The sequence below is a fragment of the Uloborus diversus genome, chromosome 9 (assembly GCF_026930045.1).
Source record: "Uloborus diversus isolate 005 chromosome 9, Udiv.v.3.1, whole genome shotgun sequence".
NCBI lineage: Eukaryota > Metazoa > Arthropoda > Arachnida > Araneae > Uloboridae > Uloborus > Uloborus diversus.
Genome location: NC_072739.1, coordinates 127,073,620 through 127,090,015, shown reverse-complemented (window position 1 = coordinate 127,090,015; position 16,396 = coordinate 127,073,620). Strand labels below are relative to the sequence as shown.

General features: G+C 33.2%; 1 protein-coding gene across 1 annotated transcript in view; it reads right to left on the bottom strand.

Moving 5' to 3' along the window:
* Window positions 1-16,396, bottom strand: part of LOC129230479 (chromodomain-helicase-DNA-binding protein 7-like) — a 171,608-nt gene that overhangs the window by 13,072 nt on the left and 142,140 nt on the right. The window contains 6 exon segments of the mRNA XM_054864881.1: window positions 2,066-2,170; window positions 5,166-5,297; window positions 6,996-7,186; window positions 8,829-8,952; window positions 12,884-13,060; window positions 14,406-14,956. Coding sequence (XP_054720856.1) covers window positions 2,066-2,170; window positions 5,166-5,297; window positions 6,996-7,186; window positions 8,829-8,952; window positions 12,884-13,060; window positions 14,406-14,956 — 1,280 coding nt within the window.

The window sequence follows — 16,396 nt, the reverse complement described above, 5'->3', positions numbered from 1 at the left end:
TTTTGACCTTGTGACGCGCCTTGTTAAGAAAGAAAATGCCTTCATTCACTTCAATGAAAGTTGGAGACACCAAGTCTATATAAAATTTTCATAACCTCAGCTCCTCCAAACACCAAATACTGCATTCGCCACTGCTAGGACACAAGACTTTTCTTTTCAAAGTGTCAAAATGCATGGTTAACATTATAGTGACTATCTTTTTTTTTTCAATCATTGTGTTTTACCCATAAATAATAAAATACCTCAAGCTCCTTGAATTATTATGTAAAATATAGACTAAGTCTACTCATACGCGCTCACACAGATACACACACACACATATATATGTGTGTGTATATACATGTATATGGACATATCCTCCACATATATGTATATGGAGGAGGACGCATAAAGGGTCGCGGGTTGTTTAGTTGCTGAAAAAGGGGTTGCAATGTAAAAAAGGTTGGGAACCACTGCCTTAAGATAACAGCTTAAAATTGGGCCTTTAAATCATCAATTTTAAAGCATTTCCATAGAAGAGAATCATTCTCCGACATTCACCAAGCTGGCCTAAATTTGCAGTTTCATAATTTTTTCAAAAACTTTCCCTTTCGCCAGGCTCATCTTTTAGGAGGTTCAGGAAGGACAATTGACTGGTTTTGAGATATATTAATGTATTTCCATTTGTATATGGACATACTTTTTGCTTTTTTTTTTTTTGTATGCACTTCACCCCCTGGAAAAATTTGAAATGTGCTCCCATCTTATATGTATATCACAAAAAAACACACACACATACACTTAAGTTTTAAGACTTCAATTGAACCATAAAGTGAAACCTTAACCCCCTTCCTCCCTTCTTTTCTCCCTCCCCCCCCTGCCGCCATTATAATGAGTTGTTTATTGGAAGACATTATAATGTACTGATTCATTTAGTTCTGGGCAATATTTAATAGTAACAGGTCAGAAATGCAGAAATAGTTGTTTCTCATTGTTAAAATTGGGTTTGAGTCAATTTTCACCTATTTTTTCATAAATTCCCCAATTTATCCCGAATTGTCAGAATCCCTGATAATTCCAGGTAATCCAGGCCTGATGAATTAATCAGTCCAAATTGATTCAGGGGTGATTAAAATAGAAATTTAGGTTGTAATTTAAATGGAAAAATGTTACCTGAACACAGTTCTTAAAACTTGGCACAAAGAAAAAAAAACGACCAAGAGAAAGTTTCTTTCTTGTTTTTTTCCATATTATTTTTTAAACCTCCACACAAAACTTTCATCTAATAGTTTACAAATACTGATGTTAACTGTTAATGAGGGGTAGAGGGTTCAATAAAACAAAATTAGCCACCCCCCTATTCCAAATTTTTCATATACACAACTATAATTAATGTATAATTTAGTCTTGTATTTTCCTTATTCAAAGAAATTTTTGATAGTCTTAAAACAATACTTTAACTCTTGAAAAATAACAAAAAGTTAATGGCTAACTGTTTCTTTGTACCCAGACTTTCCTTATTCATCCACACCATAACAAAGTAATTTGTATATATTATTTTAAGGTTAAGACTATAATCGATCATAATTTTTATGCAAAACAAAAAAAAAGGGGGGGGGGATGAATGACAAAAGAAAAAAAGAAAGGATCGAGGATAACACAGTGTATTAAAAATACCGGCTAAAAGTGCTAGCAGCACTTTATAATACTATAGGTTTATCTGATACTAATTATCTCTAATGCTTGCATCAAACACCAATATCTTCTCACCACATTCTGAAACTTATCATTCACTAAGAGTACATTTATAAAAAGACAGGCAAAACATGAAAGAAAAAAAAATTTAAAGACACATAAAAATTCATTCAAATGAAAATCAGCCGTTTAAATATAAGAAGCAGTTAACTTGCTTAACTGGCAAGTTTCACTTCAAAGGCATGACAAAACTACTTCCACTTAAACAAACACCAAGTATTATAAATTAGTGAAGCAGTGGCAGCAAACAAAGCATTGTATGTATAAAAAAAAATAAAACCAAAGAAAAAAAGGGTAATCAAAAAAAGTGGCATGCAAAGCAAAAAAGCACCTTTTCGCGGACTAAGGGTCCCCATTTCGGATCAACGTCGAACATAGGATTTTTGTCCAACCATTCAGCGAGGTACTTCAAGGGAGGAGCTTTGCTTCCAGTGATCTGCATTAAGATGGTAGGGGAACAGAATTAGCACAAAAAAGGTTGAAAATTAGTGACAGCATGTTTTCTTCTTCGACTGCTTTCTTAAATAATTAAAAACAGGGGTATTATTGATTACAAAAATCAACTGGTTATGTTCTGACTTGGGTCTTTAAACAAATGAAACCTTCTATGGCAGCTATACTCCACTTTTTGGTCAAATCAAAATTCGTTTGTGTTCATCTCAAATATTTGTGCATTCTTTCATCATAGGGTCAGGAGCAAATAGCTTTTGACAGCTACAAATATTGATTTTGGAGTAGCAGAAAAAAAAAGATTGTGGTCTCAATCTGAATCTGCTTCATTCCTTATACTATTCCAACTCTCAGTAAAAAATTTAAAACTTAATATTTACTCCAGAAGGATTTTTTAATGAAGTTAAGTGATTAACATGGGAAGTGGGTTGAAATAACTTAAGAGGTAAATATCTAGACAAAAAAAAAATGTTTCAAACAAAATTTTAAAGCTGACTTTTAACATCTGTGCAGGGAGAGAACCAATGCACCCAATAAAAAGCGTGCCAAGAACATAGAGCAAGGATAAAAAAATTAAGCAAAAATTTTAAAGTCATTATTAAGCATTTATTAAAATAAAGGGAACCACACACCAGAGAAAGAGTGCAATTATTTGTTAATCAAAGGCATAAAGGACCAGGTTGTAAAAATAATGTTGTAAAAGTATTAAAATATAGATGTGCAAAAACAACAATTTCAAAGTTATAAAATAATTTTGCAGCATTTGAAAATAATAACAAAAGTTGAAATAATTGGTGATAATTACAAAATATTTCATAAATCTAAAACTAGTTAAAGAACTTTAAGGATGCAGTATTTTAAAATTATTACATAATAATGTGGTGAAAATACAATTCCCTCTCTGAAATATCATAACGATCATTTATTATTTAAAAGAAGATTTTTAAATTAAAAAAATGTGTGTTTCCTCCACATACTTCCTTAAATGCTTATGAAATGCATATGCAGTCCCCCCACATTTACCAAGAAATTGTCAAGCGGCCTATCAGGACCAGTCTATTTGAATGAGGGGAAAAGGGAAACATTTGATGTGCATGTTTCATTTATTTCAGAGAAAATCAGCATAATTTAGAGGCTAACACATATCTGTATCGGCTAACTGCAAAATAATAGATATGTCTGTTTTCGCCTGTAAACCGGATGCTCTCTGTTTCATCTCATTAGTGGTCATACAGACAATATGTATACATTCATTCAATAACAAAAAATATCTTTGTTTCAAATTTGAACTGAACTGAAGTCCTCTGTAAACTACATTACTTCCTTAATTGCTTACAATGAAGTAACAGCAAGATACTGGGAGGTCAGTGTCGCCAACACTTTGGAGGCAAAATGAAATCCTCACTTGACAACTAGAGATTGGTTGAGCAATTAATGGTTTTTGAGTTATGCAAAACACATAACCATGCATTCCGAACTTATTACAACTTGTTAAAATGGACATTTTCAGCTACCAGGACATATGGATATACATAATTATGTACAGTACCAGTCAACATTTATTCCGTAGGGATTAAAACGGAAATTTAAGTTCAAATTCAAGTAGGAAAATAATAGATGCAATGCTTCCTTTCCTTGGAAAATAATAATTTTTTCCACAGGAAAAATGTCTTTACATCAGTGCTAAGAAGAGATGCTTCTTCTATTCAAAAAAAAAAAAAAAAAATTGTTAGCATCAACAATTTATTTATCTTTTTTGTAATGTTAAAAAATCAAAGGGCATGAAATAAAATTAACCTTTTCGAAATTTATTTTCAAATTAAAGTGGCCCTTGACGGTCTAGCACTCTTAACACTGATGTACAGTATAACCCTGATTTAACGATTGTCAAGGGACTGGAAAAAGTAAAGGTTAAATCAAGGATATCATTAAATCAAGGAGCATGGAGATTCAATGCAGCCAACTCTGGACCAGTGAAATGTATCACTAAATTGAGGAAATCATTAAATTGAAGTTATACTGTACATGCAAAAGAGACTATCAGCTAAACGCTCAGTCCCGGTCAACCAATCAACTCTAAATGAGTAACCCAGTATTCCATATTGCAATCAATAACAGATCACTGCAAACTCTTGTTGAACAAGAGTCCCTGTTTTTGATCAAACGGTTCTTAAGAATTTTTGGTACTTCTCCATGTTTTTAAAATTATTTAAAAAAGAGGCCAAATAGTTTTGTAACACAAAATAACAAGTCACTTAAGTTGCATTATGTTAAAATATGTCTCAAAGAACACCAATCAAATTTATCTGAACTTTATAGGAAGGAGAGATTAAGGTTAACCCTGAGAGATATTCAGTCTCAATCAGCTTCACAGACATTAGAAACCTGAGTAACCTTTAGGCTTAGACCTTGTTCTTAAAGCATTCTTAAATCTAGCATAACTTTTCTTTTTTTTTTTTTAATTTTGAGGACATACTACATGCATGAACCAAGACAGATCACACATTTTTAAAATTCTTATCAAAAATATAAAAACTGCTCATTTTTGAGTAGATTTTCACAAAACACATTTGATACAATTAATCTTACACAACTATGAGATACTGCATGCATGCAATGTTTTGTACACAATCATACTTTGCAATTTGAGTTTTGGCGATTAAAATGCATAAAAATGAATGCAAAAATTAATAACTTATGATGGTACCAAAATGTATCATTTTCAAAGGCTGCAATTTTTACAAACACAAACATTTTACACAAAGTTAAGCACATTTTTTTTTTTTTTTACAAAAATTGGTTATTGCTTTCATTTTAGTAAAGAAAACAATGAACTAACAAAAATTTAAATAATTACTAATACTACAACTAGGTGAAGGATAAAAAAAAATAAAAAATAAAAACTCAAAGAAATAAATGCCTAAAAAATAAAAACTCAAAGAAATAAATGCCTAAAAAATAAAAAACCTTAGCAAGCTTACTTTTTTCCCTGTGAGCCTATTAATAACTGAAACATTTTCTTCTCCAGTAATCTTGTCATAATCAAGCTTAGTGGGATCTAAACGAGGTCTTCTTCCTCTTTTCCTCCCTTCTGGCAACTCTAATAACTCAGTCTGAATATGGGGGAAAAGATACATTTAAATTTATAAAATGAGTTAATTCCAAATATCACCCGTCCCTATGTACAGTCAAAAGAAAACAAAGTACATAAAGAGCAAATTATTCAGGCATTACTGTTGATAAAATGCATGCTATAAGTCAAAGTTACAAAGAAAGTTTTTATTGTAAATTTGAGTTCTACAAAATTTGATTTCATCAGCTCAGCAACACAGTTATTCAAAGGTTATCAAGTCAGAGTGCTCCATCAAAGCTAAGTAAATGAGTATTAAAAAGAAAAAAAAAAAGAAAGAAAAATTGTAACTTTGAAAGAAAGAAAAAGGACTGTAGTATCCAGGGCATTAAAAATATTTACATAATTTTATCAGAAAGAGGACTAATAAACTGAGACAAGGGAAGGGAAGGCTCAACCCAAGCAAGCACTATATCCAGAGGTCTACTGTACTAATCCTCAAGCAGATGTCTTACTAGCTGAAATAAAATTTAGCTGAGACCTATTGGGAATGTCATTAAGTTCAAGTTTATGAGAACCAAGGTGTTTAAGCTCCAATAGCAGAAACAGCATGACGCTGCGACATACATCACAGATTCTTAAGAAAGTCTGCAGACTATACTTCAGCTAATGAAGATACGTACTGTATTTCTGTGTTTGACCACAGTTAGCATGTATTAGCATCTCTTTTTAAGCACATCTTGGTGCTGCATTATCTTAATCATCAAAAAATAGCAACATTGTTGATGCCTTTCTAAATGAAAAACTGAAGATATCAACTGGGAGGAGAAAATATTGCCACCAATTGCGTGCTTAGCTAGCGCTTAGCCCCAGCTGCAAGTAAACTTTACACCAATTTTAGAGCCGACATTAAAACATTCGAGAGAGCAAATAAAAACTATCAATAAGCAGGGTAGTCAACCTTGGAGAAACAATTTGAGGAGTATGTATGTGTAGTGATTTTGAGGAGCATTCTGAAATTTTGCTGTGCAGCTCAGTATTTTGTGTAAAAATCATTAAAAAACATATATCTAAAGTTGTTTTTCAGATTTGATGATCATTTTAAGAACTAGCAATAAAAATAATTATTAAATAATTATTTTTGAATTTCTAACACAGCTTTAAACACTATGTCATACTTTGAGTATGAGCATCTATAATTTTCTATATTTACATGTTTGTCGTAATAAAATAGCAAAATATAATTGAAATAAATTTAACTATATTTAAATCTTCATGAGCTATATCTTTTTTAAGCCTGGTAAGCATTAAGACTAAATTTGGAGAATGGTGCTGGCTTAACTTAACTTGAATGGTGTTGGTTAAAATTAACTTGGATGGAACTGGATAAACATTTTTGAATGGGCATGGCAGTCCTAGCAAAGAAATTAAATATATAAGAAGGGTTGACAATAAGTCAGGGCTAGAAAAATGATAAAAATTTTACATGCCCTACGAGGCATGTGTTTCTTAAGAATACGTGCCCGGATAAAATTTTTGTAGGGCAATATAGTTTTCGAGCTCTGCAATGAGTCTACAAAAAGGCATTAATGTCTAAGCAGAAGAATGGCATAGTAGAAGTGGGGAATGCGGAGCAAAATACCTTCATCACAGAGCTGAGGAGGTTCGCTGTTTTTGAGAGCAACTCCGCAAGATGCAGAGAAGTTGGCAACCCTGAATAAGGAGAAAAGAATCAACTTACATGAGATGGAAAGGAAGACACAGGACTGAAGGCCATCGCAGCAGCTGCTGCAGCCATCAAGTTAGGATTAGCAGCCACAAGTTCAGGGTGATCATCAATCCACTTTTTGAAATCATGATGCACTAAAGAAGAAGGATCTAGTAAAGGATTAGTACCAATGCCAGAAGAATGATCTTCTGACTTACTTCCACCTAGAAACATAAAGTATACGTAAATATAATTAGGTCTTATGTCACATACATAGCAGTTAGTGACAAAAATATTAAATAAATAAATTATGATATTCTTAAGATATAGAAATGTTCTTAAACCATAATACAGTCGAAGCTGTTTCTCGAACCTGCCTATCTTGAAAACCTCTCTATGTCGTATTTTTTGAATTTCCGTGTTTATGTTAAAAATTTAATGTTTTCCCCATGTCTATCTCAAATGAATTTTTCAAAAAACCTTTATATCTCAAATTCCAACTGTCTTTTTAACATTCGATCCCCGCCATCTATCTTTATCAATATTGGAATTTGACAATAAAAAACATTTTTTTTTTACATATTAGCAGTTATAGTGTCTTCCAAGTTTTGTGAGACACGTAGATCAAGGGAAACTGTATGTATAATGGCCAAATTTTGTAGGAATCTCATCCACGAAGAAACAGAGGGCATGAGACAATGTTGACTCGTGAAAATTTTTTCCAATCACTGAAGATAATTCTCATCTTTAATAGTATGCATAAATTTGCTATAGATATAATTATTGAAATTAATGAAATGTGTAATCACAACATGTAATGCTGTAAAATTATCAGCAATATGAATGCAACAGAATCTCTTAACTTTAACTTTGTCCCAATAACTTATTTGTATTACTTTTATCAAAACCTTTGTATCTCAAAACCTCTATTTTTCTTCTGTACCCAGAAATTTGAGAGACATTTTCAACTGTACTACAATTTACACTTCAGCTTCTTCTTTACTAATAATAAAGCTGAAAGTCTCTCTGTCCGGAGGATGTCTGGATGTCTGTAGGATGTCTGTGACGCGCATAGCGCCTAGACCGTTCAGCCGATTTTTATGAAATTTGGCACGAAGTTAGTTTGTAGTATAAAGGTGTGCACCTCAAAGCGATTTTTCGAGAATTCGATTTTGTTCTTTTTCTATTCCAATTTTAAGCCTATTTTTCACAAAAATTTAATAAAATGGGAAAGAATCTTTATCTTCTTCTTTATCTTTAATAATAATAAAGCTGAAAGTCTCTCTGTCCGGAGGATGTCTGTAGGATGTCTGTGACGCGCAAAGCGCCTAAACCGTTTGGCCGATTTTCATGAAATTTGACACAAAGTTAGTATGTAGCTTGGGGGTGTGCACCTCGAAGCGATTTTTCGAAAATTCCATGTGGTTCTTTTTCTATTTAAGAAAAAAAATATCATAAGATGGACGAGTAAATTACGAAATTATCATAACGTGGAACCGTAACATGGGCACAAGCCTATTGGCGAGATACGAAATTATCATAACGTGGAACCGTAAGATGGGTACAAGCCAACTGGCGAGAAAATTCACCATACATTATTTGTAAATATACAGGCGAACCAAAATTTTTTGATTTTTCTATTACGGGCAAAGTTGTGCGGGTATCACTAGTTTTCTTATAAAACATATAATAGTGGAGTAATTTACCAAAAATTTATTGAAAAGTCCATGCTTCTATGCCACAAATGGTGTCTTATTCAGATTATTTTATGAAACCATTTTCAAACCAGTGTAACTTGATTTCAATATGGCGAGTTGGGGCTAGTATCACATAAAACTAAATTTTAAAGGGAAAAGAAACACATACTTAGGTTCAATCTTGCTGATCCTCCAGACATAGAAGGATTCATGAATGAAGAGTGTGCAGGTGTGGGGGTCACATCAAAGTTCCTACTGAGAGATTTTCGTACTGATTCTTCACTATACTGTAGCTGGAAAAAGTCAAATTATTTAATTGCAAATTATTAAATAATGTATGTATGTGTGAAGAAAATTCACGAAGCAGTAAATAGTGGGAGAGCATTAGTTTTTATGTTATTTAATTTCAACTTAGATATATGATATGATTCATTTTGATAAGAGTAAAATACATATTCCGCCTCAGCGGCCAAGCACAACACCTTCCTCATCTCAGAGGAGAAAACCAACTGACCCGGAGGGTCAAAGTTCAGTCGCGAGGGATCGCAAGGGATGTGGCAGCGCCCTCTAAGCGAACGCGTACAAACATTCTCCCCCGCGATGAACTACAGTTCATAAAATTAATATTCCATTCTTTCACCTATTTCCCCCCCCCCTTTTTTTTTTTTAACGTAATGCACAATTTTGCATTACTCACATAAAGGTACTTCCCCTTTTTTTTAACTTCTAAATTTAAACTTTGCATATCAAACTTTATAAATTTCAACAATTTAAAACTAAATTATGAGAAATCATACACATCAAATGAAATGTCAAAATTCCAGCGTCCTTTAATATTTCAACTGCAGTACTAGATAATGAAAAGGCTTGATCATCACTGTCAGCTCCATAAAATAGATCATCTACGTACAATGAAGTGTCTAACATATTAAAAACTTCCGCGTACTTTTCCTTGTACTTCTCAATGTGATATTTAAGAGTGGCTGAAAGAATAAATGAACTCGATGTGACGCCAAACGTCACACGTGACATGCGCAAGAGCTCATAACTATTTTCGCCGTCCAAACTGTCAAACCAAAAAAATCGAAGAAAATCTCTATCCTCCTCAGAAATTACAATTTGATGGAACGCCTTTTCTATATCTGCGCTGAAAGCAATCTTGTGAATGCGAAACCGCAAAATTAAATCTAGAATGTTCGGATTTAAATTAGGTCCTGATATCAAACATTCATTCAATGATTTATGATCTTTATCTTTCGATGATGCATCAAACACGATTCTTATTTTAGTTGTTTCTTTGTCCGATCTTATTACCGGCCTGTGAGGCATGTAATAACTATGTCCATTTTCTTCATATTTACAAGGTTCAACAATCCCGCTTTTAATTTGTTCCGTGATTATATTTTTATATTCACTAAGCAAGGTTTCGTCTCTTTTCAATTTATTTTTTAACCCCAAAAAACGCCTTCTAGCTACGGAGAAATTATCCTTTAGATCAATATTGTCCATTTTCCACTGAAGTTTCGTGACGTATCTTCCCTTTGAATATTTCAAAGATTCTCTAAATGACTCTATAATTTCCGAATCACTTATGGACAATTCTTTATTTTCGTCTATTATGCCGATCGACTCTAACTTCCAAAACGATTGCAAGTCAAAATCGGTTTTTCCTTCCGTACTAATATGAAGAGCATTGTGCTGGGTTTGAGGGGAACAACCGTCAACTTGTCCCACCACAGTTAAACCGAATATCGTTGGACACACAAAAAGGCTTTCGCTGATCTTCATCACCCCCGGCAATTGTAGCTTCCAAAAATAGTCAGCGCCAAGCAGCACATTCACGTTTCTGAGAGAGGGGTCCATCGAATCTGACAGGGACCAGCCTCGGCTGGTCATAAATCCAGTGACGTCTTCTGCCTCAAGCGGCGACAAAACAGAGGTCCCTGATATGACATCAGTTCCTAGAACTTCCACCGTAATGCTTTGTTGGGGGTTCGCGTTGTTGACTAACTTCATTCTAAAGACATCGCATATTTCTTCGCTACCTAAACTATTTCCGAAAGAATAGATTTTCAGCTTTTCCTTCCGAATGGAGCGTAATTTTAGCTCATCCGCAAAACGTTTAGTAATAAAACTTTTTTCACTTCCGCAATCAAGTAAAATGCGTGTTAGTTTTGATCGAAAACTTGACGTAGCGTTAACTATACATGTTTGCAGCAGAACTCTTTTCTGAGAAACATTACACTGTGAAGTAGACACAAGGGTTTGGTTTTCCGAAGTATTTACTAACACAGGGTTTATTGTTGTGCTGCAGAACAATTTGTCATGGTCAGTACTTTCACAAATTTCGCAGGGCTGTATCTTCGAACGGCACGCCGAAGCTATGTGCGAATTTCTAAAGCATTTGAAGCATCGAGATTCTTTCCTTATCTTTCGCCTTTTCTGTTCATCCGTAAAATTCAAGCATTGTGAAGTCGGATGGCTATCAGAGTTGCAAAAAATGCAAAAGATTTTTACTCTAGCGTTGAACGACGAAATATTTTTTGTTCTACTGTTTCTACTTTTATAAGTATTGTACTGAGGGCTAGCGATTTCCCTCGTTTTAATATTTTCTTCTCCTTTGATCAACTTGGCGGTTTTCCGACACTCGACTTCATTTTTGATAAAATCTATTAATTCTGTAACTTCAAAATTTTCCTTAGAGGCTCGCTTTCTGTGGAATTCTAGAGTCAAATCCTCGGGCAATAATTTCAGTACAATAGGGTTCAATAGGTGGCCATAACTGCCACTCGCAACATTTAAAGAATCTAGATTTCTAATATTGATTAGTAACTGATCGTAAAGATTTCGGAGCCCTAGGATGTTTGCGGAGCTTCTGACTGGCTCCAAATTCAAAAGTTTGTTCATGTGACTGTTAATTATTAAGTCTTTTCTACCATAACGGTCTTTCAATATATTTATGCAAGCATCGTAATTACTTTCATTCAAGGCAAACCCGGAAACACAATTGAATGCAGGGCCAGACAAAAGAGTCTTCAAGTAGCTGAACTTTTCTAATTTGTTTAACGTTGGATTCAAATGTATAGCGCTTTCATAAACGTTGAAAAATTCCAGCCACAAACATGTGTCACCATTAAACTTTTCTATGTTTAATTTCGGTAATTTTATATTTGTATGAGTAGTCGTGTTCGAACTAACACTACTCGCAGAGCTACTTTCATTTACAGAATTTACATTATTTCCATCTCTACGAATACAGTTCTTAATTTTAAATTTATACGGAAGAATTCTATCGTTATATTCCTCACATGATATGAGTTCCGCCTCATAGTCCTTCTCCACAACAATTAGAGCATCAATTTCTGCGTCTAGATCTTTAAGAGTGTTACCTTTGTCTTCCAGTAACTGGTAAAGCTCATTCAACTGGTCAATTTCATTCAAATTGGGATCTTGTTTAATTAAAGGCTCAACCTTTGATATAATGCGTGAGACTCCAGCTCTAACTGAAGCACGTTTTTTTTTTATTTTTTCTAAATTATTCATTTTGATCAGAAATTGATGCTTTTCATGCAGATAACTTGAAATCTCTCACCTGCACTCTTTTTAGCATTCCTTACTTAAATCCTGCATCCGCGTAATCGGCACCATGCAGAAAATTCACGAAGCAGTAAATAGTGGGAGAGCATTAGTTTTTATGTTATTTAATTTCAACTTAGATATATGATATGATTACATTTTGATAAGAGTAAAATACATATTCCGCCTCAGCGGCCAAGCACAACACCTTCCTCATCTCAGAGGAGAAAACCAACTGACCCGGAGGGTCAAAGTTCAGTCGCGAGGGATCGCAAGGGATGTGGCAGCGCCCTCTAAGCGAACGCGTACAAACAATGTGTATATATATATATATATATATATATATGTATATATATATAATTATATACATACAGTGAAATCGTTTAACATGAAAACGCTTAACACGAAAAATTGGTTTATGCAAACTTGTACAGCAAACCGAACTGTATACTATGCACTTAAATATAAACCTTTTAACACGAAATTTGTTTAACATGAAAAAAAGTTTCGGTCCTTTCAGCTTTGTGTTAAACATTTTCCACTGTACATACATAAGAATTTTATTTTTTTTTTAAATTTGAATAAAAAATGCATTACTGCATAAAATGTAAAAATTTCAACAATTGGGAATTTTTCATAGCTACTTACCCTCTTTTTCCTAAGTTTGACTTCTTCATCTTCTAAACTTCTCCTCTCTTGATGGTGGAGAGAATGTCGTGATGAAGGAGGCACTTGCAAGCATTCTTCTTGATCAAGATCTTTATTTTTCCCCTCATTTGCCCGCTCCAACATCGATCCCATGTCTGCAAGAGGATGGTGTTGTTCCTAAGGGGAAAAAAAATGCATTTTAGTTTACCCAACCAGCATTTTCCATACAATTTGTACATATTAAGGAAGAGAGATCACTTATATTTTTGCAAATCGCACATTTTCTAATAATTCAACACCTTATCAAGAATTTCACCAACCAAATATATATATAAATATTACTCTATGTTCTACACAACTGCTGTTTCAACCCATTCTTCAATTGCATTTATCAACAAAAACCAAAAAAAAAATATATTTCTCTAATAAAGTTTAGCCAAAATAATTAATAGCTTACATACATTTTCACACAGCAATATGGAAAATATAACGATTAATACTGAAAGAGAGTTAAAAATTGTATGGTAGGAAACATGATTTATAGATATTTCTTACTTAGCTGTTAAGTCAAACTTTACATATACAGTTAAATAGTTTCAAGTTTAGGGATGAAAGATTTTTTTTTTCTTTTGCACAGAATACAGAGTCATAGCTTATTGTTTCAGTCTATTTAAATCCCAAGCTAATCTTGAAATTAGGAAAAAATATTTCCATTATGTTGTAGATTTTTGAATAATTTGTTGGAAAGCATTCTCTCTAATCATTGGCTTCATGCTCAAGTAGGGTACCGCATAAGTGGGGACTGGGATTAAATAAATAAATAAATAAAATTAATTTTTGTGAACCAGTTTTTAAGCTTGACAAAAACGGAAAGAGGCTACTGTCATGATCTGGCAAGGTGGCCATGACTGGCTGCTCGTTGCGTTAACTGTGTTGTAACGTTTCTATAAAGTTTGATGCATCAGCAATATTAAAATATTCTGGACATTACGTTACCCTTTTTCAGAAAATAAGTTTAAAACTTTTTTCCAAACAGATCTATATGAAATCTTCTCCATATAATACTCACATAAAAAAAATTCTAGGTCATTTTTTTCAAGACAAAGTTAGTTTTAAGCTGTTTGAAGTCATTTTGGCATTCTTTCTGCTCAGCCTTAATGTCTCCATTATTAAACATAAAAACTTTATGTTTAATTAGTTAAAATAAATTTATTTGCAAATGCAAAGAAAATTTGTTTAAAAATAACTGTACAGAGCATGCTATAAATGAAAAGGAATTAAAATATATATATATATATATATATATATATATATATATATTTCTTCCACAAGGCCATCGAGAAAGTGAATTTTTAAGCAATATGCTAAAATTTATATTCCCACACCCAATTTTACAATTTTCTGCTTGCAGCAATTTTTCTCACTAGTCCAACAGATTACATAAAATTGGTATTCCACTGTATATGCTTGTAATCAGATGAAAATTAACAAGCAATACAATTTATAGAAAAAAATAGCATACTTTATCTTGCATAAGTTGCTGTTGTTTTCGAGCTTGAAGATTCAAAGCCAAAGCATCAATGCGACTGCCACCTTTCTTAGATTTTGATTTGGGTTGACCAGCTGCCTTTGGTTGAGCTCCACTCGGAGGTGTAGATGTACTGTGCGAAGAAGCACTTAAATCTATGGGTGAAGAAGGCGCTTCTGTGGTACTGCTTCCTGCTATTGGTTCAACAGGCATCACAGGTTTTCCTTTGGGCTGTACAGGTGTGAAAGGTGTTGGTGGAGTTATCCCAGACTTTACTCGTAAATCTAATGTGCCTACAGTTGGAGGAAGGCGAGAAGATGAATTTTGGTGAGCAGGAGGGGGAACATTAGAAGAAGCTGAAGGAGCAGGGGATGGAACAGCTGGCAGCGAAGGTACAGCAGGTTTCCCTCCATCCTCAACGTGTTCTTCCCACAATTTATTGCGCATAGGTGAAGAAGCTAGGAACTGTTGCACATGCTGTAATTGCTGTTGATGATGGTGTTGCTGTTGTTGCATATTATGAGATAACAGCTGTCGCAGCTTAGCTATATAGAAAAAAAGAAGAAATATTTGGATTATTTATAGGAAATATATATGATGTGAACACATATATAATTTTCTGGTACTTTAAATCCAGTTTTAAAAATAACGGTATTAAATGCGTTACAGGAACACAGTTCACGATACACATCTTGTGCTTTGAAAGTGGATCTACCCATAGCCTTTGTCGATTCATTAAGGCTCAATAAAAAAAAATGCTCATGTCAACTGCTTTCATTTTCAAAATTTACGTTAAGTCTTCATAGAATTGAAAATTATTTCATCTCTTTAAATTTCACAACAATTTACAAAGTATTCTTTGACGCTTTCTGTTTGAGCTGATGTAGAGGTTTCTTTGAGAAGGAACACATTTCCTTAGAAAATAAGAGTTTTTATCAATTTAAAAATAAATTTCAAAGAGATTATAAAGCATACTTCAATCAGCAGCTCAAAGAAATCTGGAGTCAGACTATTCAAGCAGTGCAAGAGTGGAAGATCATTGTAAAGTAATCGAAGCAAGTTCACATTAAGCAAACTTTTATATGATGTTACAATGTTTTTTCTTCTGTTTGGTTTCCCTTGCTGTCATGAAATATATTAAATAAGGCCATTGGAAAGGATTTTAACTATACTTCTTATTGTTATTATTAGTGCATGATTGTTCATACTAAAAAAAATAACATTAGACAGATGCTAATTGGTACTCTGAAGATTTCACTTAATAAATCTACCAATTGAAAAAACATAAAAACAGACTTCAGATGTGGAATAGCAGCACTCTACTATTTACAGGATCCTTATAGCTGCTTATATAGAAAGAAAAAAATAATTGCTTTAAATTGATATTTAAATCAGATTAAATGGCTAAAAAATAAATACAGTATAACTCCGATTTAACGATAACCAAGGGACGGGAAAAGTTTATTGTAAAATCAAGGATATTGTTAAATAGAGGAGCATATACATTCAATGCAGCTAAACCCGAGGCAGTGAAATGTATCATTAAATTGAGGAAATCGCTAATTCGGGTATTGTTAAACTGAAGTTATACTGTAAATTAGGGGAATTATTCTAAATTCATACCAAAAAAGTGACTTGGAATAGTGGGCGAAAATCAAGGTTTTGAGAAAATTCTCCAAAGGTAAATTTTTATTTAAAAATTTTTAAAAAGTTATTTGAGCTTATTTCATATTAAATGAAAAATTCTATTCATGAAAAAAATGAATAAATTCTGAGACATAACAGCACAGCCAAATATTAAATTTGGTAATTTGACAACATTGATCTTTCAGTTGACCTGTTTATACACAGTTAAATATGCATGTCTTGAAGACCCTGGTCAAAATTGATTTGCAAGTAATTAAAACGGAAATTTAAGGTATAATTTCCAAAGAATACAACATTTTTTTACACTATACAAAGCAATAAAATTGAGTGCATGAAAA